Source organism: Eubalaena glacialis, chromosome 11, assembly GCF_028564815.1.
Source record: "Eubalaena glacialis isolate mEubGla1 chromosome 11, mEubGla1.1.hap2.+ XY, whole genome shotgun sequence".
Taxonomy (NCBI): Eukaryota; Metazoa; Chordata; class Mammalia; order Artiodactyla; family Balaenidae; genus Eubalaena; species Eubalaena glacialis.
Window position 1 is genome coordinate 44,330,637 of NC_083726.1, and position 27,124 is coordinate 44,357,760.

Genomic DNA, 27,124 nt, shown 5'->3' on the forward strand with positions numbered 1-27,124 from the left:
GGGGCCCTAGTCCAATAAGACTGATACCTTATTATAAGAAGAGGAAGAGATACCAGGAATGAGCACACATAAAAGAAAGATCATGTAAGGACACAGGGAGAAGGTAGCTATCTACAAGCCAGGAAGAGTGGTCTTACCAGAAACAACCTGCCTTAATCTTGGACTTATAGCCTCCAGAACTGCAAGGAAAAATTTTATTTAAGTCAGTGGTCCCCAACCTTTTTGGCACCAGGGACCAATTTCATGGAAGACAATTTTTCCAGGGACTGGGTCGGGGGACGGGGTGGTGGGATGCTTCAGGCGGTAATGAGAACGATGTAGAGGATGGTTCAGGTGGTAATGTGAGCTATGGGGAGTGGCAGAAGAAGCTTTGCTTGCTGGCCTGCCGCTCACCTCCTGCTGTATGGCCCGGTTCTTAACAGGCTGCGGACTGGTACCGGTCTGCAGCCCTGGGGTTGGGGACCCCTGGTTTAAGTTACCTAGCCTGTGGTATTCTGTTATGGCAGCTAGACCAGACTAATAAACCCAGATTATAGTTCACTTTCCTGTCATTATTCCACCTCCTTGCCTAGGTGAAACCTAACTTTTCCTGAGATTGCTTTTAATTAGCAGTACCTGCTTTTGCCATGCCTTGAAAAGAAGTACTTTTCACTTTCCTCCCTGCTGCCAAGTTCATACCATGTTTTGAAGCTTTCCTCATTTGAAGTAAAGTTGGCCCCTGTAGTTTATGCATTTAGGCCATCCCTTTTCACTGAAATTACCCACAGAATTTTTGAACCTCTTCCAATCCCTCTTGTTAACATTAGACTTTTTCACCTAGATTTCTTTTAGTAAATGCTATTCTCTGAATCAATATCTGCAGAAACTCACAGTTCTTGAATTAATCATTTTCAGAACCCTTTAATTCCACTCTCCATATGTTATTGGATGGTCTTGGAGTTGTTTTATGTAAACTCCCTGCACTCTGGGCAAAGGAAGGCTGTGGTGCTTTTAAAATATTCCCCTAATTCTTGATATTTCTCCCTTCAAAAGGCAGTGTTTGATTTCTCTCTTTTGAATGTGGGCTGGATTTAGTGATTTGTTTCTAACAAATAGAATGTGGAGAAAGTGATGGTACATAAAGTAACTTCTGAGACTAGGTCATAAAAGACATCACCTTTCCTTCCTTGTTCTTTCTCTCTCTTGGACTCCTCACTCTGGTGTGGGCAGCTGACATGTTGTGATGTTATGAAGGCACTCAAGGAGCCCTATGGAAAGGCCCACATGGTAAGAAACTGGGGCCTTCTCTCAATAGACAGTAGGAATTTAGGTCTCCTACCAACAGACTGTGAGTGTGCTACCTTAGAAATAGATCTGCCAGCCCCAGTTAAACCTTAGGTGACCACAGCTGCTGGCTGAAATCTTGACTATAACCTCATGAGAGGCTCTTAGCCAGAACCCACCCAGACCCACCCTGACTGATATGAAATTGGGATAATAAATATCTGTTGTTTTAAGTTGCTAAGTTTTGGGGTAATATTCACATAGCAGTAGATAACTACAACTTTCATGTCTGGAAGCATGGGAGCAAGGAGATTAATTAGAAGACTGTAGTGATTTCTCAAAGAGATGATTGTCACTTGGATTCCAGTGAGTTAGTGAATTAGACTCTGAAGTGAGGAAGAAAGGGAGGTGCCAAGATGACCTCTCAGTTTTGACTTGAGTACCAGTGTTCCATCTACTGAGATAAAGAAAATGAAGGGAAGAACAGATTTGAGGGGAAAGAAATTTAAAAATTTGGTGAACCTACTTGACACCATGTCTAGTGACAATGACAAGAAAGCAATTGAGCAAGAATGCAGTCTAGAGCTCAGCGAGGTCAGGGCTGGGGATATAAATTTGGAATCAGAAGCAAATGGATGTAGGTTTTAATCATTGGACCATATCAGGTCGCCTAAACATAGAAAGGGATCTGGAGCCAAGTTGTATGTTGTTCCATCATTTGGAGATCAAGTGGAAGAGAGGAAGTAGCAAAGAAAACTGAGAGTATTGTCCAGAGAAGTAGGGAGAAAATTGGAAGAACATGGAAAATCACTTAGTGAGAGTGTCTCAAAGGGAGAGGGCCTTTAGTGTTTACTGCTTCTGAGAGTGAGGACATAAAAATATCCATTGGAATTGGCAACTGACTTGCAACTGATGACCTCTACAAGAGCCGGCTGCTCTAATTGGAGAAATATGAATGGAAGACAGACTGAAGTGAGTGGATGGCTGACTTTTAAACATTTTGTCTCTTTCTTATTGAATGAACAATTTCTATCTTTATTTGAGGCATTTGTTTCTTTTTATCTTTCCCCCCAAATAGATTACATGCTTTTTGTACATAAGAACTTGTGGTTTCTCCAGAATCTCAGGGCAGAGAGCCTTCAACTTAATAGTTGAACAAGAAATATTTATTGAATTGAATTAGACTCTTGCACAACCAACAAAATTATAGAACAGAGAAGAAAGAAAACTGTAGGTCATTAAAAACATCCCATGAAGGATTACTATAACCATTTGAGAAGGACTTATTAGGTATGGGGGTTCCTTCTCCAATCATAATTCTTTCAAAACCTTACCCTGTCTTAAAGAAATTTTCACATTTGCAAAATCAAAATCAACAAAGCCTGTTGGATATGCAAAAACTGTTAAATGGCATTAGATGGCTGATTTGCTTAGTATTCCTAAAATGTGTCCCTGATGCAAACAAAACAAAACAAAAATGACAAAGCAGAACAAAATAAAACAAAACCTAGATAAAATTTGGGCTGTTGCCAAACGGTTGAAGTTCTGAAAAGAAGAAATAAGGTAATAAAAAATGGGACGTTAACGAAAACCTAAAGCACAGTCACAGTTGTCTTTTCCTGATTGACTAAAACTTTTAGCACATATTTTAAAAGAAATGTTTTACCTTTAAGAATGAAAGCAATTCAAGTTGTGAGTGTCATTTTAGAGCTTACAGCATTTTTAAGATTCTACAGTGTGGAAAAGAGATACTTTGGGTTTCTTTCTAAGTCAGCATTGTGCAAGCTCAAGAGAATATTAACTGTAGGATTTTCTAGCTCTATTAAATATTCAGAAGCTTCCCTTTTGTTGTCTCTGTATCAAGGGCAAGTCCTGTAAACCCCGCTTTGGAAGCTCTGAAATGAGCTAAATAATCTGTGGAAACCACCATTTCTTTCTCTAGCTAGAATATATATTTTTTAAAAGTATGTAAAGGAGGAGAACCCAGCTCATACATGTCCATTCATGCAAGTTTCAGACTTTTTTAGATACTTTAGGGACAAAACGTATAGTTGACTTTGTCCAAATAATGAACACACAATTGCTTTCTATCCTGACACCTGTTTGCTTAGTTATTTTTGCTTATGTAGAATCAACATTTGGTTATTATATCAGTTATTTTATAAGGACCTTGAAAAAGTATTATATATAAAGATCCATAAGATAAATCAGGAATAAAGCTTAGGAATTTCATTTTCCCGGCTTTGCTGCTTTTGCACTATTTTTGAAAAAAGTTTAGCATGCGTGCGTGCATGAGTGTTTGCATGCATATATGTGTATAAAATGCTATTTATTGGAATACTGTAATATTTATTTTCTAAATATTTGTGTTCAGTAGAGTTTAAGATTCTTGTTTTGAAAAAAGGTGAATTCAGAGAAGCAATATATGTTACAAAACAGAGAGCTTTGACCTTAGTCTCTACACCTCGGCTCACTTTTCTTTAAAATGGGATAATGGAATCTACTGTGCAATATGTTTGCAGGATTAGAAGAGATGCAAATTATTTTTTAGGACAGATGCCCTCACTGAATTTTACCTGTTAATATTATTATTGCTCTTGGTTTTAGATTGTTATTTTTATTATTTTTGGTTGCTATTTTTAAATGACAAAGGCAGTGTTGCTCTTGGCATCTTAAAACTATCCCTAGTTTTTTAGATTATCACTTATTAATCATATAAACTGTCATTGGTGGCATAGCCCTGAATTTCTTACTTTCCTGATGTCTCTGAGGACAATGGACACTGAATTAGATTTGGGAGGTAGAATTAGTTAAAAACAGTATAAAACAATTGTGTAGTTACCATATTTTGCTGATTGGTTATGGAAAGAAAATGTCTATGATTTAGACAGTTTTATAGTATTTGGGAATGTTTGGTATTAGCTTTCATTACTAAGCTCTTATCTTCACAATTTCAAAATTATGGTCTGGTGCTGTATTAGCTGAATAACTTTTTATATTTTCTAGAATTGGCCCATTTTGTTTATTCTTATAGCAAGTAGAGCCAAAAAATTAAAAATTTGTAATGATCTCTATGAATAAAACTGGCTTACCCTTGTGAATGCAGTAATGTGTGTGTGTGTGTGTGTGTGTGTGTGTGTGTGTGTGTGTGTTTGCGACTCATACTTTTCAGCACCCACTAGTTTGTTAATCCCTTGCAATCTGGATTCTCTCCTATTTCTTCACTAAAAGTGCTTAATCAAGGGAAACTAAGGATGGCCTAATTATCTCATTCAAAAGTCCTTTCTCCATTTTTATCTTCTTTGAACTCTGCAGAAATGGGCATTGTTAATCCCTCTTCCTTGAAGCATTATCTTTCTTTTCTTATCTCTGACATTGCCCAGTTCTTGTCACTCAAACTGACAATCTGTTCCCTTATTAGTTCCCTTATTAGTCCCTTATTAGTCTTAGTTTATACTTTTCTTCCTAATCTATTATGTTTGTTGTTTTCATAAGCCTTCTTAAACATCCATTTGGGGGAAGTGGTTGGGTGTAAATAAGTGAACCAAAGTTGTGTTAAACTTTATGTTTGGCGTGGCCATAGTCTTTGCTATTGTCAATATTTATTAAGCACCACTCAGTACCATTGACATAAAATAGGAATAAAAATTCCTGCTGTCACAAGCTTGTGTTCAACCAAAGGAGGAAAAATAAAATATTACAGAAATGAGGGAAGTGCTATAGTAGAGATATGAATAGGAACCTAACAAGAAAGTGCTTAATTTTGCCTTAGATTTCAGGGATTTCTTTCAAAGACTAAGTGATCTCTGAGTTGAGTCTTGAATGTTAAGTAGTTCTTTGCCAGTCACACAAAGCGAAGAGGTGTATTTCAGGCAGAAGAACTGCATGTACAAAGGCATGAGGATTAGAGTGCCTGGTACATCATAGAAGATGGTGAGGTTCACAGTAGAAAGGTGTGTAAGGTCCACATAAAGAAATTTCTTGAATGACATAATAAGAACATTGTGTGTTATCCTGTAATTGGGAGCCATTAAACTATTTTAAGCAGATGAGTGACATAATCACATTTGTTCCCTTAAAGGAGTGCTTATTCCTAGTAATCCAAGACAAGCTAATTAATGGAAAATTAAAAGATAAGCCACTGGCATTGGGAATGGAGAGATGGGAGAAGAATACTAACTAGAGGTATTTCAAGTCTGAGAATCTACACAATTCAGCGATTCAATAGCCAAAGGTGTTGGGAAAATAAATAAGGAATCTAGGTACCAAGCTGGTTAATGGGTAAATGATGGTTCAAAATAACAGAAAATATAATGGAACAGGAAGATCAGATTTGAGCAGTATATTAGGCAGGTAGAGTTTGAAGTTCCTTTAAAATCTTCAATAATAAAATGTATAATAGTGTGATGGTTAATTTCATGTGTCAATTTGACTGAGCTAGGGATGCCCTGATAACTGGTAAAACATTATTTCTGGATGTGTCTATGAGGGTTTCTGGAAGAGATTAGCATTTGAGTCCATCCACTTGAGTAAAGAAGATCCCCCTCACCAGTGTGGGTGGGCATCATCCACTCTGCTGAGGGCCAAAAAAACAGAAGGGTGAATTAGTTCTCTCTTCTTGAGCAGGGACGTTTATCTTCTCCTGCCCCCGAACATTGGCACTCCTGATTCTTGGACCATCAGACTCAGACTGGGACTTACATCATTGGCTGCCCTGGTTGTGAGGCCATCAAGCTTGGACTGGGATTACACCACTGGCTTTTCTAAGCCTTCAGGGGGCAGACAGCAGATCATGGGACTTCTCAACCTCTGTAATCTTGTGAGCCAACCCCTCATAATAAATCTCTTTTTATACATCTATATATATCCTATTGATTCTGTTTCTCTGGAGAACCTGGACTAACAGAGCCATTGCTTTGATTACCTCCATATTATTTGTTAATTAACTGAGACTGAAGAACTGTATGGATTTGGAGAATTATGATTATAAATGACAAAGAAAAGGTATAACCTGAAGATTGACATTTCATGCATTGATGGCAGTTGGAATTGTGGAAGTAGATGAGATTACCCGATTTCCAGAGATTTCAATATTTACACTGTGGACGCAGATATTTCTGATTATTCCAGATTTCTGTAAATACCGAGAATTCCTTAGGTTAGAGTTCAGTTCATTCATGACAGCTTTAAAAGTATTAATATGATAAATGCATGTTTTTATTTATCTAGTAAAGCAGCTAATTGTATTGAAAATCACATTGGAGACCTTGTGATCTTGTATAGAGTCACTGTTGGGTCCTATTAGCTATATATAGAAGGGCCAGGAGATACCTATTTTCCTGGATTTAAGACATAACTCAGTGATGTGAGCAAATGCATTTTTAATAAAAAATAAATTTTTAAAAAGAATAGCATCTCTGAAAGAGAAAAAATAAAGTGAGAAGAGTGGCATTGTTTTACATTTTTGCAAATCTCATGTCTGACTTAATAGAAGATGGCTGGATTCTCATATCTCCTTATGCATTCAGTCTGTTGTAATAACCACATGTCATGTAGCTTCTGGAAAACGTTCCTGTAAACTGGTGTGACAATGACAAAGAAAAAGGCAAAAATCATTTTAATATCATTACAAAACTAATTTTGATTTTGTAGACCCAAACAAGGTTCTGAGGACCGCTAGAAGTCCCCAGGCCACACTTTGATAGCTGTTGATATAGTTAAATCGCTAGGGCAAGCAACATTAAGGTCGACCCCTCCCGATTTTAAATATGGCTTTTCTGCATCTCGTAACGAAATTACAAGTTACACATAGGCTTTTGTTTTGTGGAATATAGAAAATTTGCCTCTGCCCTCTGGGAAGAATTTGAACTATTTGCAAGATGCCCAGGATCTTCAGGTAGAGGAGGAATTGAAACTCTAGTGTCCTCTATCCACATAGGGATACCTGCGGAGGTAGACTAGAGTGAACTGGAAGGTCCTGACACAGGCTTTGTAGCAAGGAAGAGCAGATGTCCACTAAAAAAAATCATCTTGAGGAGGAGGGAATACTAAAGTCCTAACAAACATGTAAATCTGTTTGGGGAAGGGCCACATCCATTGGAGCTATGCCTGGGCTTGGAAGACTCTCAGGACTCAGTTACCTTGGCACAGGTCCTGTTTATAGAAAGGATTACTGAGCAAGCAGATATGGAAAAAAGAAAACAATATATGTGAGACCAAAGCTTGGGACACTCTGTGGTGTACAGCAGAGGTGACACTGCAGGGTAGACAGCCGTTCATGTCACTGGGTAGAGTGTGTTTTAACCACAGCACCATAGTGTTGAAAGAAACAGATTTATGAGTCAGCGAATCTTTGGCAGGTGTTTTAAAGCTAGTCACCTCCCGTCACCTTCAACTAATCCTCCCTTAACCTCTCTCACTTTCAACTGAGTAAAATCAAGGATCCTTAAATAATTCATTTTGGAAAGTAATTGTTAGTCTAAAGAAAGATGTACTGGGGTACATAGGGCTTAAAATGTGCCCCCCTACGTAAAATCCTAGATCATGGTGGTGTACATCATATCATTTCAAGACAAACTGAATCATTTAAAAAATAAATTTAAGACAAATTAATATATGCTAAAGATGGAAAATTTGGTTTGGGGAGAGTTTTCGATAATTGGAATTTAGGGTATACAATTCATGTTTATGTTGTGAAATGACTATATATAATCTGTTATTCTTATGACTCAAAAGGTATAGAATTTTTCTCCAGTCTAATGAAACAGTTTTAAAAATTATTTTCATGAAGTATGTTAATTGTACACTTTACATTTCATTGTGAGACTTAGAGAAGTAAAATGATATTGTATATTCATATTTGATGACTTTGAATTCTAGTTCCCTAACTTTGAATACAACAATCCATTATGATAAAACTAATATTATGTACAGGCCTCTCTTGCCTGTATCCTGGAAAATTATACTTGGGTGTGAGTGGATAGGCCTTGACTGTAAACAAGCAACTAAAATTTCAGTGAAATCAGTCCGTGGCATAGAAAAAAAAAATGCAGAGAATGGTATATATATTGGAAAAAGGTACCAAAAAACATGATTGAAGATATTTATTAGAGGCCACAAAAGTCTCAGTAGCCAAAAGAAATATTGGGGTATATTTTCTTGATTTACGGAATCTAAATCTTATATTGTTCTATGTCTTTTGGGTTTTTTGTCTATTTCTATGCCTATCTATATAATATATTTGTGTCTATATTTAATCTATACCTATTGTGTATAATACACATATATCCATACATATAACACATTTTATATGTAGATATAGACATAGAACATATAACTTGTTATAAACACACACATGATTATATACAGTTACCTGTAGCTTAATCTTCTTCACTGATTTCTGAGTTTAGTAACCATGTATGTGATCAGCTTTCTTCAATCTAATTCAATACGATAAATGCAGTTAAGTTTGTGGAACTGCTTTTAAATGGTGAAACTTGGATGAAGAGAAATTGATTTTACCAGCTTCAGAAGAAGTCAAAGTAATTGTCAACTCTGCATGGAACCAGCAGACACTGGTCTCTAGTTTTCCCTGTTTGGCTGGCTTTTGAGGATAGACTTACTAATGAAAGAGACTTTTTCTCTCTCTAGAGACCACATTTCTGTAAACACCACCACACTTGTTAATTACGGCAAAAGTAGTACATGGGACTTGAATACATACATAATTAAGAGCATCTGCTGAGGTTCAGGTGCTGTAGAAAAGAAAAATTGCGAATGTATAATTTCTATGGACAAATAAAATCAGCTTAATGGTCATTGAGAATGAAGATCCAGGTTTAATCCTCTCTTGGTCATTACTTTCTTTGAATTTTGTTTTAAAATTAAACTTAAAATACATGATTAAAATTTTGTGAAAAATGTAAACTTTACAGGCATTTATAAAATCAGTTATGATTCTCCATTAGCAACACACTCGCCTGAGGCCACTCTTATACCCAGACATCACCACTGCTGAGAATATAGTGTTTCTGTTTATTTGCATACACTAGTTGTACATAAAGAAAGAAATGGGATTGGACTGTGTGTATTGTTGTGCCACAGCCATTTAGAATAGAATCTGAAACTTAGTATTTACTATGAGCCACTTGTTATTGTTTAATATGTTTCATTAGTGATCATTCTGGGTCAGTATGCACTGAACTACATCATTCTTTGTGATGCGATTTTATGACAATACTATGACTATGAATATTTACATTTTTCTGGGTCTTTTCGGGTACAAATCATGCTTAAATTAATGCCCTACATATATCCTTGTACTTTTATATACATATTTTACCAGAGTAAATTTCTGAAAGTGGAGATTTTGGATCAGGAGGCACTATGAGCTCTGATACTTCATCATTGAAGTCCTTGCTCTTCTCGTGTATTGATTTCATTTAAGAGAGGAAAGCAGAATGAGCACAATAGGAATGAAGCATTCCCATTTGGAAAATATATAATGCTCTCGAAATACAAACTAAAAATAGGTGTACCTCATGTGGGATTGTAAAAACAAATTCCTTAGCATATATTTAAGTAACTTGTCTTAAAAATCTTCTCATAATGTTCATTTCCAAGTATTAAATTATCTCATTGACTTTCATTACAAAATAGAGGTGAATTTAATTTTTCTTCAGATTTTTTCTCCCTTTAAGTTTTGCAATGAAGGTCCATACTTCTAACTGTGAATTAATAAGATGAAGTGACTTTTAAAGACAGATTCTGTGTTGCGGCCAACAGAATTTTTACGTAACAAATAAATATTTTAAAAAGTGGTGCTTTACTAATTTCATAAGAACTGAGCACCTACTTCTTGTCATGGGTTAGGCCTTGTCCTTGGCTCTAAGGATAGATGTTAAGTCCTTCTCTTTGAAGAACTTGTGGGCATGTAGATTCAGTAACAAAAGTGTGTGAAAATTGCTACAATATCATCAGTGATCCTGGGCTAGGGAAGCATGGAGAAGGGTCACTTAATGAGTCTGGTTCTCATTATGTTTGTAATTAGTTATTGAGTTCAATTTTATTTATTTATTTAGCTAGCTAGCTATTTATTATTGAAGTATAGTTGCTATACAATATTATGTAAGTTACAGGTGTACAATATAGTGATTCACAATTTTTTAAGGTTCTACCCATTTACAATTATTATAAAATATTGCCTATATTCCCTGTATTATACAGTATATGTTTGTTGCTTATTTTTTGCCTAATAGTTTGTAGCTCTTGATCCCTACCCCTATATATTGCCCCTTCCCCCCTTCCTCTCCCCACTGGTAACCACTAGTCTGTTCTTTATATCTGTGAGTCTGCTTCTGTTTTTTTATATTCACCAGTTGCATTTTTTAGATTTGACATATAAGTGATATCACATAGTATTTGTCTTTCTCTGTCTTACTTATTTCACTTAGCATAATGCCCTATAAGTCCATCCATGTTGTTGCAAGTGGCAAAATTTTATTCTTTTTTATGGCTGAGTAGTATTCTATTGTGTGTGTGTGTGTGTGTGTGTGTGCATGTATATATCTCTACACCACATCTTCTTTATCCATTCATCTGTTGATGGACACTTAGGTTGCTTCCATGTCTTGGCAATGGTAAATAATGCTGCTATGAACATTGGGGTGCATGTATCTTTTTGAATTAATGTTTTGGGTTTTTTTTTTTTGGATATATATCCAGGAATAGAATTGCTGAGTCATATGATAGTTCTATTTTTAGTTTTTTGAGAAACCTCCATACTGTTTTCCACTGCAGCTGCACCCATTTACATTCCCACCAACAGTATACGAGGGTTCCCTTTTCTCCACATCCTTGCCAACACTTGTTATTTGTGTTTTGGTGGTAGCCATTCTGACAGGTGTGAGGTGATATTTCATGTGGTTTTAATTTGCATTTCCCTGGTGATTAGTGATGTTGATCATCTTTTCATGTGCCTGTTACCCATCTGCATTTCCTCTTTGGAAAAATGTCTATTCAGTTTTTCTGCCCATTTTTTAGTTGAGTTGTTTGTTTTTTCTATATTGAGTTGTAGGAGTTGTTTATATATGTAGGATATTAATCCTTTATTGGTCATATCATTTGTAAATACTTTCTCCCATTCATTAGGTCGTCTTTTCATTTTGTCAATGGTTTCCTTTGCTGTGCAAAAGCTTTTAAGTTTAATTAGGTCCCATTTGTTTATTTATGCTTTTATTTCCTTTACATTAGCATATGGATCCAAAACAGTATTGCTGTGATTTATGTCAAAGAGTGCTCTTCAATTATATCTCAATAAAACTAGAAGAAAAAAAGAATAGTTCTAATAAAAAAAAAATGTTCTGCCTATGTTTTCCTGTAGGAGTTTTATAGTATCTGGCCTTATATTTAGGTTTTTAATCCATTTTGAGTTTATTTTTGTGTATGGTGTTAGAGAATGTTAGTTGTTGAGTTCAGTTACATATATTTTAATGCTAACCTGAAAGAGAAAATGATGAAACATAAAAATATACCACACTTTACCCCTGTTTCTCTCAGCCTATTATATATACCTGGAGATTCTACTTGAATGTTTTCTTCGAGGTTGATTGACATAATACCTTCTATGTAGAACCTGGACGCTGAGGACTTCTACTCCATAATTGCTAATTGGAAAAAAAAAAAAAAGGGAGAGAGAGAGAGTTTGGGGCACTCTATGTTGCTAAGCATGGGCACTGAGCTTCTGGAGAAAAAGTAACTACTCACTGGACGCACAAGCCAATATTTTAGTAGGATATTCCCAGCCTGAAACTGCCTTGGGTGAAATATCAGTTCTGTGAATTCAGTCAACATGCTACATTTTGTCTGGAAAGCTTTCTAACATTTTAATTAGTATTTAACATGCCTCTTTTTATTTTCATTTAATGCTTGTAGGAGTCTGTGGTCTTATCACAGGGGAAAAGGAAGAGAAAGATGGCAGTATAAGTTTCTTCCCCAACTCCCTGGTAAGATACAAGCTTCATTAACAGAATGAATGGAAGCTAACATTGGCAACATTTGGACCTGTGAGCCAATTCAGTTTGCTTCAACTGTAAATTTGGCTTTTTTGCTTCAATATGCACACTTTCATTTTTCATTTCTGTTATTTCCTTTTTTCACATCATTTCTATCCCCACTAGAATATAGTCTACCTTATTATTTTGTTAATTTATTATTCTTTTATTAATTTTTCCATCCTTCTATTCATCCATCCAGCCATACTAAATACTAACTATTGTGACAGAAGCAGGAGGTACAGAAATGAATATGACATCGTTCCAGTCCTTAAACAGTTCCCAGTTCAGTGAAGAGGAAAACAAATAAAACCTTCTTTTTCCCCATTTATTTCCTTTTTAATTTTTTTTTTAATATTATTCAATCTAACCTCATATTTACCCATCTCAGCTTAACTCAGTGAGTCAGGAACAAAAGAAGACATTTTCTATATCCAAGACTCTTAGATTTAAGTTCAGATAAAGTGCACAAGTTCCTTGCTAAAGGAATCCAAATGTGGCCTCTGGGTAATTCTAGATCTTCAAGGTTTCTGGAGTCATCCTTTCATTTGATACTCAAACTAAGTTCCTAATAAACTGAGATCCTATTCTTCATTCCATGGGAAGCTCTGTCTCCCAATATCTCCAAGGACTTATTGGGAGCTGCATTTCTCCTTATTACGTTTTACTTTTATTTGTTACTCTCTTATGGTTTTGAATCTCAGTACATATTTTGCCTCCCGTGGTTGACTGATGTCCTCTTTTTGTTCTCCCATGGTCCAATGCCTTCATTACTCAAAGCACCTTCAACACCAAGCTGTTTTGTACAACCACCTTTTGCTGAAGGCATAACAGAGCAAGCATCATCTTAGAATTTAATATTCTCCATTGGTCTCCCAAAGTTCTGCTGCTGTACGTGTGGGGGATTTCTCAATTGTTTGTGGTCATATTATGGGCCTCTCCTCCTTCTCTTTAGAGACGTTTTCCACTTCCTTCTCTTCAGAATTCAACTTCCTTCCTAGGTCCTCACTTGAAGGCTGACAGAGGCCAACTTCCAATTTCCTACCATGTTATTATGAAGCATACTTTGGTTCTCAGTTACAACTCTTGTTCTAGACCATACCTAGTGTCCTTAGCCTTTATAAATAAAAAATGACCTATCTAGCTGTTTTTTTAAGCAAAATAATGATGTACTTCTAAGGTGAATGTTGTATATTTCCAGGAATATCAAAGTTTGTTTCCATTCTTTATACTCTTTTTAGTTTCCTATTATAGTATTATCACACTCCAGCAGATTTACAAAGTCTTTAAAAGCTAAAGACATACTGAGTTATAAAGATTACAATGAAGAATAATACAAATACAAAAATCATCATGTAGTTCTTTAAATAATGCTAATAAAAATATTTATAAATGCAAGTTCCAATGACATAAAAACAGACAATTTTTGGTTTCTAAAGTTTTGTGTCTTAGAATTGTGTATACTTAGAAACTATTCCGTTGCTTTGTTTATTCACAGGTATTTGTGTAGAAGCCAGAATTATGTCACAACACACACACACACACACACACACACACACACATACACACACAGACCCTAAACATCCCATTACGTAGGAGGTAGTGGACTACTCTTATTAAGGTTTAGGAAGACTCTTTTAAGAGTCTACAAATTCTTGTAATTTAAAAACTGCTCCAATTCATTTAATAATGAATTATCAATCTTGTATTATCAGTCTGTTGAAAAAACACTGGAACAGTGGTTTCAAATTTTACTATGCATAGCAATCACCTAGGAAGCTTGTTAAATGCAAATTCCATCTCCCCAAACAAGAGGATCTGTGTCTGACATCTGGCGTGAAGGTAAGGAATTTGCATTTGTGTAAAGCTCCCCAGGTGTGTTCTAATGAATGTGAGCAAATTCCTTTTCTGGGAATATGGGTGGGCAATTTAAATAATTTCCAAGTACAAAATGATTCATGTTACTTAAATCCCAACCACCAAGTGTGGTATCTTAAGACTTCTTTGACCTTTTCCTGACAACATAACTCATTTAATGAACATAAACATCAGGTTCTAGTAATTCTTACTGAGGTAATAATTATATTTTTTAAGTATACTAAAATATACATAATAATGATTTCTGATATTTTCATAGTGCTTTAGATTAAAAGCCACCTTAATATATATCTTTTATTTTCACTTCATCGCCTGTCAAAAACAAGGGAAGTTGGAAGATAGGCATGGAAAAATAAGTCAAAGCCTTGAAAATGACATGCCTTATAATACTATATGAATGATGTACTAACTGACACAGTGCATAGAAACAAGTCCATAATTTGGAGTGGTTCATTTCTTTTTAATTGAGGTATAGTTGATGCACAATATTATATGTTTCAGATGTACAGCATTGTGATTCACAACTTTTGAAGGTTGTATTCCATTTACAGTTATTAAAAAGATTGGATAATATTCCCTAAGCTGTACTATATATCCTTGTAACTTATTTTATACATAGTAGTTTGTACCTCTTAATTCTTTACTCCTATCTTGCCCTTACCCCCTGGGGTGGTTCTTTAAAGCCGATAATCTCAGGCCGAAGTTTTCTTTTTTTTTTTAAGTCTTTTTGTGTATCTCTTATGTATTTGGCAAGATCTGTATATCTCGTCCATTGAAGATCAACCAGGGGAAAAAAAAGAGGTGGTTTCAATCTCTTCTTGAAACTTAGACCTTTTCAATGTCATGGTTGAGATGCAGGATATTAGGGAAGAGCTTTGGGTTTGGGATATACCCTATTATTTCTAAATAATGGCCTCCCTCCACTTGACTGATGACCTCCTCCCCCTGAATAATTCATTTGTTTAGACATTCAAGGAATAGTCTCTTGGTATTCATTAAGCATGCTCAATCTAAGAGCATTATCAGAGAGCACCAGGATTCTGCCAGCTTCTTTGAAAGCCTCTGGTGCTGACAAATGGCAACAGTGCCATTTACTAAAACAACTGGGTTTCAAGTTTTCAGATCTTTAATATTAAGAAGTATGTGATCCCAAGATAAATAAAGGTTTCAACATATTTGTATTCTACATTTGAGAGTTTGGTAGTTATGGGAACAGAATCGGCGGCATAACTTATCAAGTTAGTGTCTCAGGTCTATCACTTTGTAATCTTATGACTTTGGAGAAGTGACAAACTCTGTGACTGTAAAAGGTGATGGTGTAGTGTTGTTATGAGTGTTGACGTGAGTTAATTACGTAAATTGCTTTGAAGAGTGTCTGGCGCTAGTAAGAACTATATAAGTGAGAGCTTTTATTATTATTCTATATTAGTAGGTGTGTATTCATATATTATTGACCAAAGAAATGTTGAATTAAAAAAAAAAAACCCGCAACTTTATAACATATTACTTTACCATTTGGAGTTCTTTTTCAGGACAGGAAGAAGACTGCCTTTTAATTTGTTCCTTAACTCTTTCTCTCTCTTCAGTCTTGATGCCTACTCTTCCTAGATTTGCTTTTTTGGACAAGACTCTGCCTTAAGTTGATATAATATAAATGGTAACATAGCTCAAATTTTTTTTTTCATGTTCATACCTCATGACAATCTGAACATTATAGAAGAAACATACAGTTAAATATGGGTGGCTACCAAATTTCTATCAGTGTGGACTGCACCTTATATTTATGGTTGTAAATCTGATCTAATATGTGAAGATTTCTAGGATGGTAAAAAATATCTGGAGCCATTGTCTACATTTATTTTTTTTTCAGCCTGTTGCCCTTTAACATTCTTTTGCAAGGATTTTTATGCTCTTTTCACAGGTATAGTGTCTTACACAAAAGAGTCAAATTATTTTCCAACATAAATCAAAACTTTTTACCTATATAAGCTGAAAACAGAACTTGAAACATATCATCAGTGCAACTCTAATGAATGTTCCCTACACATGTCTTCTTACACTTGAGTAACATGCCAAGTGAAATCTTCAAATATATGTTTATACTTTTTCTTCTACAGGGATTGACACATTTAGATTTGGATTGAAATATATTATGGTTAGATCACTCTGTGTTTCTTCTTTTATTTCTTTTTTTTTTTCTCTACAGTTTATTGCTTTTGCTTCTTTATTCTTCATCCTGGTTTCAATCACAACTTTTTGCCTGGAGACACATGAAGCTTTCAATATTGTTAAAAACAAGACAGAACCAGTCATCAATGGCACAAGTGTCGTTCTACAGTATGAAATCGAAACGGATCCTGCCTTGACGTATGTAGAAGGAGTGTGCGTGGTATGGTTTACTTTTGAATTTTTAGTCCGCATTGTTTTTTCCCCCAATAAACTTGAATTCATCAAAAACCTCTTGAATATCATTGACTTTGTGGCCATCCTACCCTTCTACCTAGAGGTGGGACTCAGTGGGCTGTCATCCAAAGCTGCTAAAGATGTACTTGGCTTCCTCAGGGTGGTCAGGTTTGTGAGGATCCTGAGAATCTTCAAGCTCACCCGCCATTTTGTAGGTCTGAGGGTGCTTGGACACACTCTTCGAGCAAGTACTAATGAATTTTTGCTGCTGATCATCTTCCTGGCTCTAGGAGTTTTGATATTTGCTACTATGATCTACTATGCGGAGAGAGTAGGAGCTCAACCCAATGACCCTTCAGCTAGTGAGCACACGCAGTTCAAAAACATTCCTATTGGGTTCTGGTGGGCTGTAGTGACCATGACTACCTTGGGCTATGGAGATATGTACCCCCAAACGTGGTCAGGCATGCTTGTGGGAGCCCTGTGTGCTCTGGCTGGAGTACTGACAATAGCCATGCCGGTGCCTGTCATTGTCAACAATTTTGGAATGTACTACTCCTTGGCAATGGCGAAGCAGAAACTTCCAAGAAAAAGAAAGAAGCACATCCCTCCTGCCCCTCAGGCAACCTCGCCTACTTTTTGCAAGACAGAATTAAATATGTCCTGTAATAGCACACAAGGTGACACATGTCTGGGCAAAGACAATCGGCTTCCGGAACATAACAGATCAGGTAAGGCACAATTTCAAATGCATGCCATTAAATACTTTATAGACCAGTATGGCCCTGAAATAGAAGACAAGCATTCTCATTTTCCACAAATGTTCATGAGTTTTCCGTTCTACCCCTTCACAAAAAATGTGTTTGTGTCAGGCTTGTAGATAGCTAGATTATAGCTTTTCTAAATGAATCCTAAGTAGAAGTCTGCATAGCTGGCTATAGAGTTCTCCTGCTTTAGTGGGAATGCCCTTTGCTGATGGTACCAATATTTTCTTTTGCCTGTTTGTTGCTTTTGTGCCAATGTTTCTTTGTTTCCCTGCACGATGTGATGGTACGATACTGGACATTTTCCATCCTTCATTCTCAAAATGTTGATCTCCATATCATTTGGCTTGGCGTGTTTGTCTCAGTTTTATCTCTGCCACATGGGACCATGCATTTTAACCTAATTCACAAGAAGATATGTAAGAAGAATGGACGTTTACATTTCAAAGGCCTAAACACCAAAGAGGTGATATGTAAGATGTCCCTTTTCAAAGTAAATAGCTTCCTCAGTAATATTATGGAGGGTTCATTAAGTTTTCATTATTCTTAAATTAGGATATTTCAATATAATCCCTTTGGATTGGGTAAGGTGCTATGTAATATAATCAGCCCAACATTATTCAGGGGATAGATGATCTGCTTTGGCTAATCAATGGCAAGGTTGAATTTCTCTGTGGATTTCCTTTTTTATGCACTCTGCATTGGGCTTTGTTCCCTCCCAGAACTCAGTTTTGGATGATTTACTGCTTGAATTAGTTGAATTGCTATTCCTCTCTATTGTCATAAATAATCTAGGGTTGATTGTAGATTGACATTCAGTTTGCCAAAGTGATAGTCAATAGTGTCATCTCTAGCCTATTATGTCTACTACAGATGACATATTTTGTAGTTTACACAATTTAGATTTTGTCCACTATGAAAAGTTAAGATATATGCATTCCCTATAACTTAGGTAGGTTTGATCTTTTTCTTGTAGAAAAATGACTTACTAGAATCCCATGTGAATAATTTTGCGTTATTTAGAAATAACACCAATTAAACAAAGCAAGCAAGCAAACAAACAAACAGAAAAGGCAAGTGACATTTTCACAGGTTCCCTCCTTAGCTTCCAAAAGTTATTATGAGGTAGATGGAAAAAAAAAAACTGGCTGGAACTGAACTGCTTTTTAAAAGGTTTTATTCGCAATCCTTATGTTTATTTAGTAGATTGTTTTGCAAATTCTGTCAATATGTATCTGAGAATTGTTATGCCAGGAATGTCTTTATGAAAGATGAAATTTAGTTGGTGTTGCTGCTCTCATTAGACTGCGCTCACGTACTTGCGCAGAGCGCGTATGAAGGGCCTGGAAAGGAGGACACACTCTCAGCCTGGGCAAACATTGTTATAAGCTAGTATCTAGGCTGATAGGATGTGAAAGTCTTTGGCAAGCATATAGAAGTAAACAGTTGTTTCAAGGGCATTTGAGAAGTTGATCTTTTTCCACTGGTATGCTCAAAAATATTATGTCACCTCAAAATAGAGAACCTGGACATAAAGTTTGTGAACTTCAGGATTATTTTCATTACAATTTTTTGGGGAAAATTACTTTCAGAAAATAATAAAAGCATGTGTCTTAAAGCACTGCAAAGACTAATATTTACTTAGGAGTTTTTCCTTCAGTAGGCTCCACTTTCAAAGATGTCTATTTGCATTAACTAGATAACATGTCGAAAATGGAAAGATATTAATTTGTGTGCTACTTCATTATCACACTTATTTTGAATTCACATTAATTTTGTAAAAGTTATTGTCCTATTAGATAAAATCCAAAATGAAGTTAAAATTTCCCAAACAACATTTCTCTCCTTTTCAATACATTTCCATTTTGCTCCACGTAAATTTTTGTAATGAGTGATGAAAATTCTTTCTCTTATCATGATGTGATTATTGTGTTTTGTATATCAAGTGACTGTACTATGGACATTCGGCGTAAACTCTTTGTACTGTCTCATTTCCTCATCCATCACTGTCTGTCAATGGGCATGGTGCTGTGACCAGTGTTATCAGGTGACGACAGTACAGGAAGTGAGCCGCCATTATCACCCCCAGAAAGGCTCCCCATCAGACGCTCTAGTACCAGAGACAAACACAGAAGAGGGGAAACATGTTTCCTACTGACGACAGGTGATTACACGTGTGCTTCTGATGGAGGGATCAGGAAAGGTAGGCATGCATTTAATCAGATCCTAACAGGTGACTTAGCAATTAAATGCTGCAAATATATGGAGTGCTGTAAAATGCTCTTTCATTATTTTCTAGGAGCAACTGTGCCATCATGGTGCTCTTTTCCTCATCATATCTCCTCTCTTTATAAACATTTAAAAATACATATCATAACAGCCGACTTGATTGTCATATCTAAAAGGCATTTCACCCTTCTTTCTTTTTTTTATATTTTGGTTTTTCATTTGTCTATGGGCAGAATTGTAATGAAGTATTTAAAAATTAAGTCACTCGTCTAATTATTTTAATACAATGGATTCAGCAGTCTTTAAAAGTTATCTTTTTTCCTACAATGAATTAAACTCACTAATTTACACTATGCATATATTTGATAAGTAATTAATAATTTAAAACAATAATAAAGCTTTTCTCAAAGTAAAACATTAAACGTACTCTAGTTGTCTCTTATCCAGTATTTGGGCAATTTTTCCCAGTGGTTTACCTGAATGTCAGAAGGTTGCTAAGGTACAAAATCCTCAGCCATATAGAACAATATACCCAATCACTGGAAAATCTACTTGTGTACTTACAAAAGGTATCTACGGAATTTTTCTTCAGGGCAGTAATAATTCTAAGTTTATTATTTTTTTAATTGACACTGAACAGTGCCTGGCACATAGAAGATACTTAATAAATATTTGTGGAATGAATACATTGTATTGGACAGACATCTTTGTTAAGGAATATAACAGGATACTGAAGCTCCACTCCAGCACAGTTTCATTTCCCTTGATTGTGCCAAGTGTCTATGACTATTCCTTAGGTGCTAGTTTTTGTCTTTGTTTTTGTTTTAGTAAACTTTACGAACTGACAATTGGACCCTTTTCTTCTCCTTAAGAAATAGTTTTGTGACACTTATAACCCACCATTGTCAAAGTGCTGGTATGCTCTTAGATTACCTCCTACTTTGAGAATTCCAGTGGCTTTAGTGCCATGGTTATTTTTCTCTGTTTATTGACAGAATTGAGAAAAAACTACTAATTTCTTATGAAGAAATAGTAATTTCTTATGCAGTTGACTGAATTTGAACGAAAAGCCACTCCAAAACTTTCATGTTAGTGCAAGTGCATTTTAAAGATACTGTGCTTATTTGCTATTCATTGCAGTTTCTTCCTATTGAATACTTTACCATTTTAAGCCTAAAATATTTATTTTGTGATGACTACTTTCTTTGAAATAGCTCATTACCCATGTTGTGTTTCTCTTTCATTTCTTCTGAGTACTTTATATTGTTCTTTCTGTCTCCATACCTGTTGAGTCCTGAAAGAGAAGACAAAGGACTCTTCTTTTGTTTCTTTAATATGTAATATTTTAAATCCTTCTTCATTCTAAGAACTTTCAATCTCTACATCTATCCCTTGCACCAAAATGTATTTCAATGACCTGAATAGATTTATTTGATTTTTTGCTATTTTACATTTAAATATCATGTTACAACAATTTTTAAATATTTTATAAAGATAGTTAATATTCTATCATAGTATTTGAGCAAAATATATGTACATATATTAAATAATAATATCTAAATAATAATATAGAACATAGTATTTTAAGTGCATTGTAATCTTAAATCACTATACATGTGTATACATATATACTTATATATGTATATATGTATTTGTATGTAATATGTGGTTAGATTTGTGTGTATTTTGAGCATCATTCAATAAAGTATCACATGCAATATTTATACTAGGGTTACATGTTTAAGGATCTAGATAGAATTTTTTTTTCCAGGTTAGAAAATATTTTGAATTTTAAACTGTCAAAGGGGGATCACATATGAAAAAAGACTTTGCAAATTATAAAGCACTATATAAATATAGTTTTTCCATAAAATAGCAAAGTTTCATGAGTAAAGCAATTCATAAGATATTGTTTATATGAGAAAACTATACATTCAATCTTATTTCACGAATACAAATTCTATCAGTGAGAACATCTTTGAATACTCATCTATGAGCTTTTTATTCTTTGTCATTTCTCACCATAATCAACTTCGTTTTCATTCTTGCTTAATTCTTTTGCAGATTTGTGTTCTTTTCCTAGGTCTGGTAACATTTCTGGCTAATTTCACTTAATCTTCTCAGTGTCTTATTTTGTCATGTCTATTAGAAATCCATTCATTTCTTCTCCTTTTTCCTTTATGTAGATTAGAGATGTCTCCTATTACTCCTACTCAGATATTTATTTCCTATATGATTTCTTCCTTGCCTTTCAAATTGATTTCTACACTAACCTGATTTTAGAGTTATGAAAATTCTCCCCTATGTAGATGAGAAAAATGACTGGATTCCCATTGTATTATTTTTCTATCAACAAATGTAAATGTAGTTGGGCATACATTAAGAAAACATGTGGATTCCCTAAAAGAGTAAACTCCCAAAACTTAGAACCTGTGTTTTCATTTATATAGTAGTTTTATGAAATCATTTTACATGAACACAAACATACCCATTGATAGTACATGAGTAGGCAGTTTCAATACTGCCCCAAACTAATATGTGCTCTTAAAAGCTGTATAAAATGTATACCGTGTATTGGGTTCAACGTTGTTTATTCTCATGAATTATATTTTTAGTCATTCCATTCAGTAGAAGTTTGATAAGGCAAAATTTTATCAAATTTTCTGTTCATAAATGAACCTGCAGAATAAAGGAACAATATATTTATATGAATAACTTATAATTTTACTAATTAAATACTTGTTACTAAATTATAAGGGAAGCCTTCTCAAATGGACATTGAAATCATAGTTATTAAGAATAAAAGACCTATAAATAGAATAAATAATATTTATATTAATAACTATAATTTAGAAAAGTAAAAATTGAGAATGGCAACCAAGATTTACATGTAACTAGCATGATTAATGTAAATTGTCAAACAGATTTTTTACGTTTTTGGAAGTCTTATAGAGAACATGGTGACTGTGAGGAACAAGAGGTACATTTTTATAAGGATGATTTTTAGTTATTAACAACCTCTTTGTTTCATACATATTCACTAGTTTGCTTTTAATCAAAACCAATCAATGTTTATAGTCTAGTTTACATTTTTCGGTTACACTAAAAATCCAAGTCAACTTGTATAAATTATTCTTTCTACAATTCCCAGTTATATTTCCAATCACGTTACAGAAGAGTAGTGATAACTAGCCCTCCAGGCATGTGAAGATCCCTATGTAAGAAAAAATGACTTGCAATTCCTTTTTAATTATTTAAGACATTCTCCCATTAACTATTCCATCAGCCACCAGAGGAGAGTGAAATATATACCACCTCCCAGGCTTTATAGCTCAAAATACTAACAAAATATATAGGCAGATAATTTTCTCATTAGCAGAAATTATGTCCTAGAGAACTTTATTGTAGTTAATGGATGACATAAATTTCCATTTACAAAATATCAAAGAAGACATCTAATCTGCTGAAAGTTTGTGGGTGTATATGTAGGGAGGGGTTCCTATTATTCCAACCTTACCCCACAGTAGAGCTATTTTGTTTTCCTATCTACAACACTTTTTCAGTGGAGCTTTCAGAACATTTACTTGCTAAGCTGTATAATATAACTACTTTTTCAGTTAATAGTTGCCTGGCTTTTAAGACAATTTTACTTCTAACTTTATACTAGGTACTCCCTTCCTCATTTACCTGCCTCTAATCTTTTCTAATAAAAAATACTGCAATATATGAATCCTTCCAAAGGTGACCTTGATGGGGTGTTGCTTGAGTAGCTAAGGCCAAGCAATAGGTTAGAGCTTGTGGGAAGTATCTTTCATTCTGTAAGTTCATGATGATCATGAACAAAAGATTAGAATGCATGATAATAGAAAGAAAAGGTGGATTAAGATCAAATTGTTCTCAATTCCTGGCAGAGGAGAGCCAGCTGAAAATATATAATCAAAATCAGACTTTAATTTACTAAAATTATGACTCAATTTGTATTCATTTCTTTTCTTTTTACTTTTTTTTTAAATACAAGGGATTAGAAATGGGCATTCATTCTACATCATCTAGATAATGGCATTAAAAACCATTATTTAGAAATCATCTTTTTAACCTCATAAGGCTGGAAGATTAAATATGGAAATATGGAAAAGAGTCGTCCACTTAAAGTTAAGCATGCTTTATTAGCTTGGTAATAATAAAAAGCGAAAAGAGAAAAAATAGCTCATTTTTTTTTAAGGAACATATTCTGAAATTTAAAAATATTTGCCAAATTTATATCTTACTTAAGTTGCTTTGCCTAATTCTTAAAAGCTTTCTGATATTGTGTATGCCAAAATTACATCAATACAAACTGTAATCTGCGAACGAATAGATTTTGAAGTATTGCAACAGTAATTTGTGATAGCTGGTTTAATCTTTTGGAAGTGACAGCTACAGTGAGCTTCATTTTTTTTTTTTTAGAGTAGTAAATTGTCTCAATATTGAATTCTTTGTAAACAAATTCTTTGAGCTCAAAAATAGCACTTTTGATTACCCTGCATGATATTGTTTGTCTTTGTCTATTTTCTGGTTGAATTCAACTGATGTCTGTGCATTTTTTCATAAAAGGATATGAAAAATCCCGAAGCTTAAACAACATAGCGGGCTTGGCAGGCAATGCTCTGAGGCTCTCTCCAGTAACATCACCCTACAACTCTCCTTGTCCTCTGAGGCGCTCTCGATCTCCCATCCCATCTATCTTGTAAACCAAACTGCATCACTCGGCTAAATTGTCTTAATTCAAGTACTGTTTACCCCATAATGGAAATAATTAAACATAGACTTACTCCAAGCTCCATTAATACAGTACCAATCCTGCATGATACTACTATCTGAAGTCAGAAATGCCATTTGGGTAGCCAACAAATCTTATCCTGGCTTTAAATGAATCTTATCCTGGTAGTGCTACTACTTCTCCATATTAATTGCCCTGATCTCCTTTCGCAATAAAATGACAGATAGCATCAGATATTGGCCAGTACCCTAATACATAAACGTATCTTCAGGGAGATATATTTAAACCAGTGTGCTTCCAAATGCCAACCACTTCATGGGAACTTCATTTCTTGTGACTCTCTAAACCATTCTGAAGATGTCTGGGATCCTATTTTGATTGCTCACAACATGACTTTGGTCAGCTCATTTGCATGGACCATCTTGTCTCTATCACCTGAAAGCAATGTCGCAAAGTTCGGGGACCATGGATGGCTCGGGATATGTGTACTTGCATCGAACCATCCTGCTGATGTGAAAGCACTGGTCGACTGTTCTGCATGTTGAATTGTGGGGCGTGGAGGGCGAGTTTCTCCTTGACATTTTTTTTTTTCTTATTCTTTGAAAAAAATATTTGTTTTAAAAGATTTAATTTCTTGATTGATTTACTTTTGTTCCAAAATGCTGTATTGGAGTTCTGAATATCTCTGGTTGTTTGCACACAGATAACTGCAAAGAGGTTGTCATTACTGGTTACACGCAAGCTGAGGCCAGATCTCTTACTTAATGGCTTGGGGAAGGCACAAAACATGAGAGAAAGGTAACTGCCAGCCAGGCTTGCATTGTTTAGATAGGAATTGCTGCTTGGTACTAGAGTCATATTTTCTTTTAAATCCCAGAAGTTGTCATCATTTTCAGAGGCAGAGTGCCAAATATCATTCAAAGCTCTTGTCATTTTTACCCCCTTCCTTTATTTTAATTACTAATTTTTTTTGCAAACAACAAGGAGCATTGTTGTTCACAGGAAGCTTTCTTGACCAGCCTTAAATTTCTGACTCACAGGATGAAACAGATTTTCAGGCAGTATTTAATCAGGTGCTTTGTCCTGTATGTTGTTCTGTCCGTTTGTCTTAGCTCCCTGTCTTAAGTGTATATGCCATCTGTCTCCATGAAGCACAGAAATGCCTTGATAAGGTGTTCATGATTTTAGTACTGGGTCTTCTCCCCTGCCCCTTGCCTTCTTTGTTACTTGGAACAAGCCTCTCTGCTTGTTCACTCCAATGAAACCCCCAGGGTGTCTTATTCAGTCCAAGTGGAAGAAATTCTGTTTACACATCCCTACAAATGCAATAGCAGTAGTGTGTCTGGTGTACTGGGCATGAGAGGGAGGAAAAATGTCATACTATAAATTGAGAGATAAACAATATTTCTAAGGCATTTAAGATCCTAGAGACTGCTAATTCCTAATGCTCATGTTTATTTTCAGTTAGGAAGACAATTGTCACTTTTATGATTGGCCACATAACAAGTACTACTTTATATTCCCAAGTCCTAGAGCATGACCTGCATGTCAAAGACCTTGTACAGCAATGTATTTACCCAGACATAAACATCTGATATTTAGAGATTCAGTGATGCTTTTGATAACACCACACATAGAAAGTTATAATTACACACAGCTTTATGGTAAAGAAATTAATATACTGTCTGGTGCTGCTGTTATTGACTGCAGTGTTGTACAGAATTTATCATGGATTTTTGACTGCTGAAAAAGGGACTGTGGAATTTAGCCATACCAAGGACTGTACTGGAAACAGATTTCTGCTGCTGAACGTGCCCTGATGTGACCAGGTTGCACTTGGAAGAGATCCTCCCGTCTTCATGAGGCATTAAAAGTTTGTAAAAGAACTGTGGCTGGAACTCATTTGGTGCTCCCCATATGAGTGGTCTGCTTGTGGACTGTCCAGCGTCCATGAAACAACTGTAAATACCAGCGTGTGTGCATGGGTCAACAGCTTTGGCCATCTCACGTCAAAGGAAGCCAAATTCATGATCAACATCTCTGGAGCTTCAAGTAAGGCCCATACCTCTGTGAATTACCACCTCATGGAGTTGCAGTAGATTGTGCTGTGAATCATAAAAGCAGTGATATTGGTGTAGTATAGGTCTGTCTTAATTTCCCTTATTTCTCCTTTGTTGGTTGGATCCACAAACACTAACTGTATCATTTTTTTAATAAACCACTTATATGATCAGCTTGTCAGATTATGTTGTGAAATTTTCAGTGCCTATTTATCAAAACTGACCTATTTTGAATCCCACATTTGTTTAAGTTATGAAAAATTGTTTGACTTAAAAAACTCACTAATATTACTTATAGTTTAAGTGCTTTGTCATTGTTACCTCAATTATTAATATTACAAAAAATAAAATTCTGGCAATGAGAGTATTTTTTTATTAAATGATCAAGGAACAATGTCAGTATATAGTAGAATATTAATTGAATTATATCCTAAAATGTATATTTTGCATAAAAGAGATATTCTTCAATCAATTACTTTTTTGTGTTTTGTGGCAAATTAAGCTTGTACTTGTCTTTAAAACCGTTGTAGTTGAAACTGTATAAGAATTCTTCATCTTGCTTAATCAGTATTTCCAGAATCTATTAGTTCCCCTGGGATTCTGAATATAACATATAACCTAATTATGAACCTCTGTATCGTGGACCTTTTGTGAACATCTCAAGGTGCATGCACATCCTTGTTGATAATTGATGGAAATGTAAATAACTGAAATGAA

At 35.1% G+C, this 27,124-nt stretch overlaps 1 protein-coding gene across 2 annotated transcripts in view; it reads left to right on the forward strand.

Moving 5' to 3' along the window:
- The window catches only part of KCNC2 (potassium voltage-gated channel subfamily C member 2), a 199,969-nt gene extending 173,276 nt beyond the window's left edge, over nucleotides 1–26,693 (forward strand). For both annotated transcript variants that reach the window (XM_061205045.1, XM_061205044.1), the window contains exons 3-5: nucleotides 16,399–17,326; nucleotides 19,398–19,562; nucleotides 24,182–26,693. In XM_061205045.1, the coding sequence (XP_061061028.1) occupies nucleotides 16,399–17,326; nucleotides 19,398–19,562; nucleotides 24,182–24,318 (1,230 nt within the window). In that variant the 3' untranslated portion in view covers nucleotides 24,319–26,693. The remainder of the gene's footprint in view (nucleotides 1–16,398; nucleotides 17,327–19,397; nucleotides 19,563–24,181) is intronic.
- The last annotated feature ends 431 nt before the right edge of the window (nucleotides 26,694–27,124 follow it).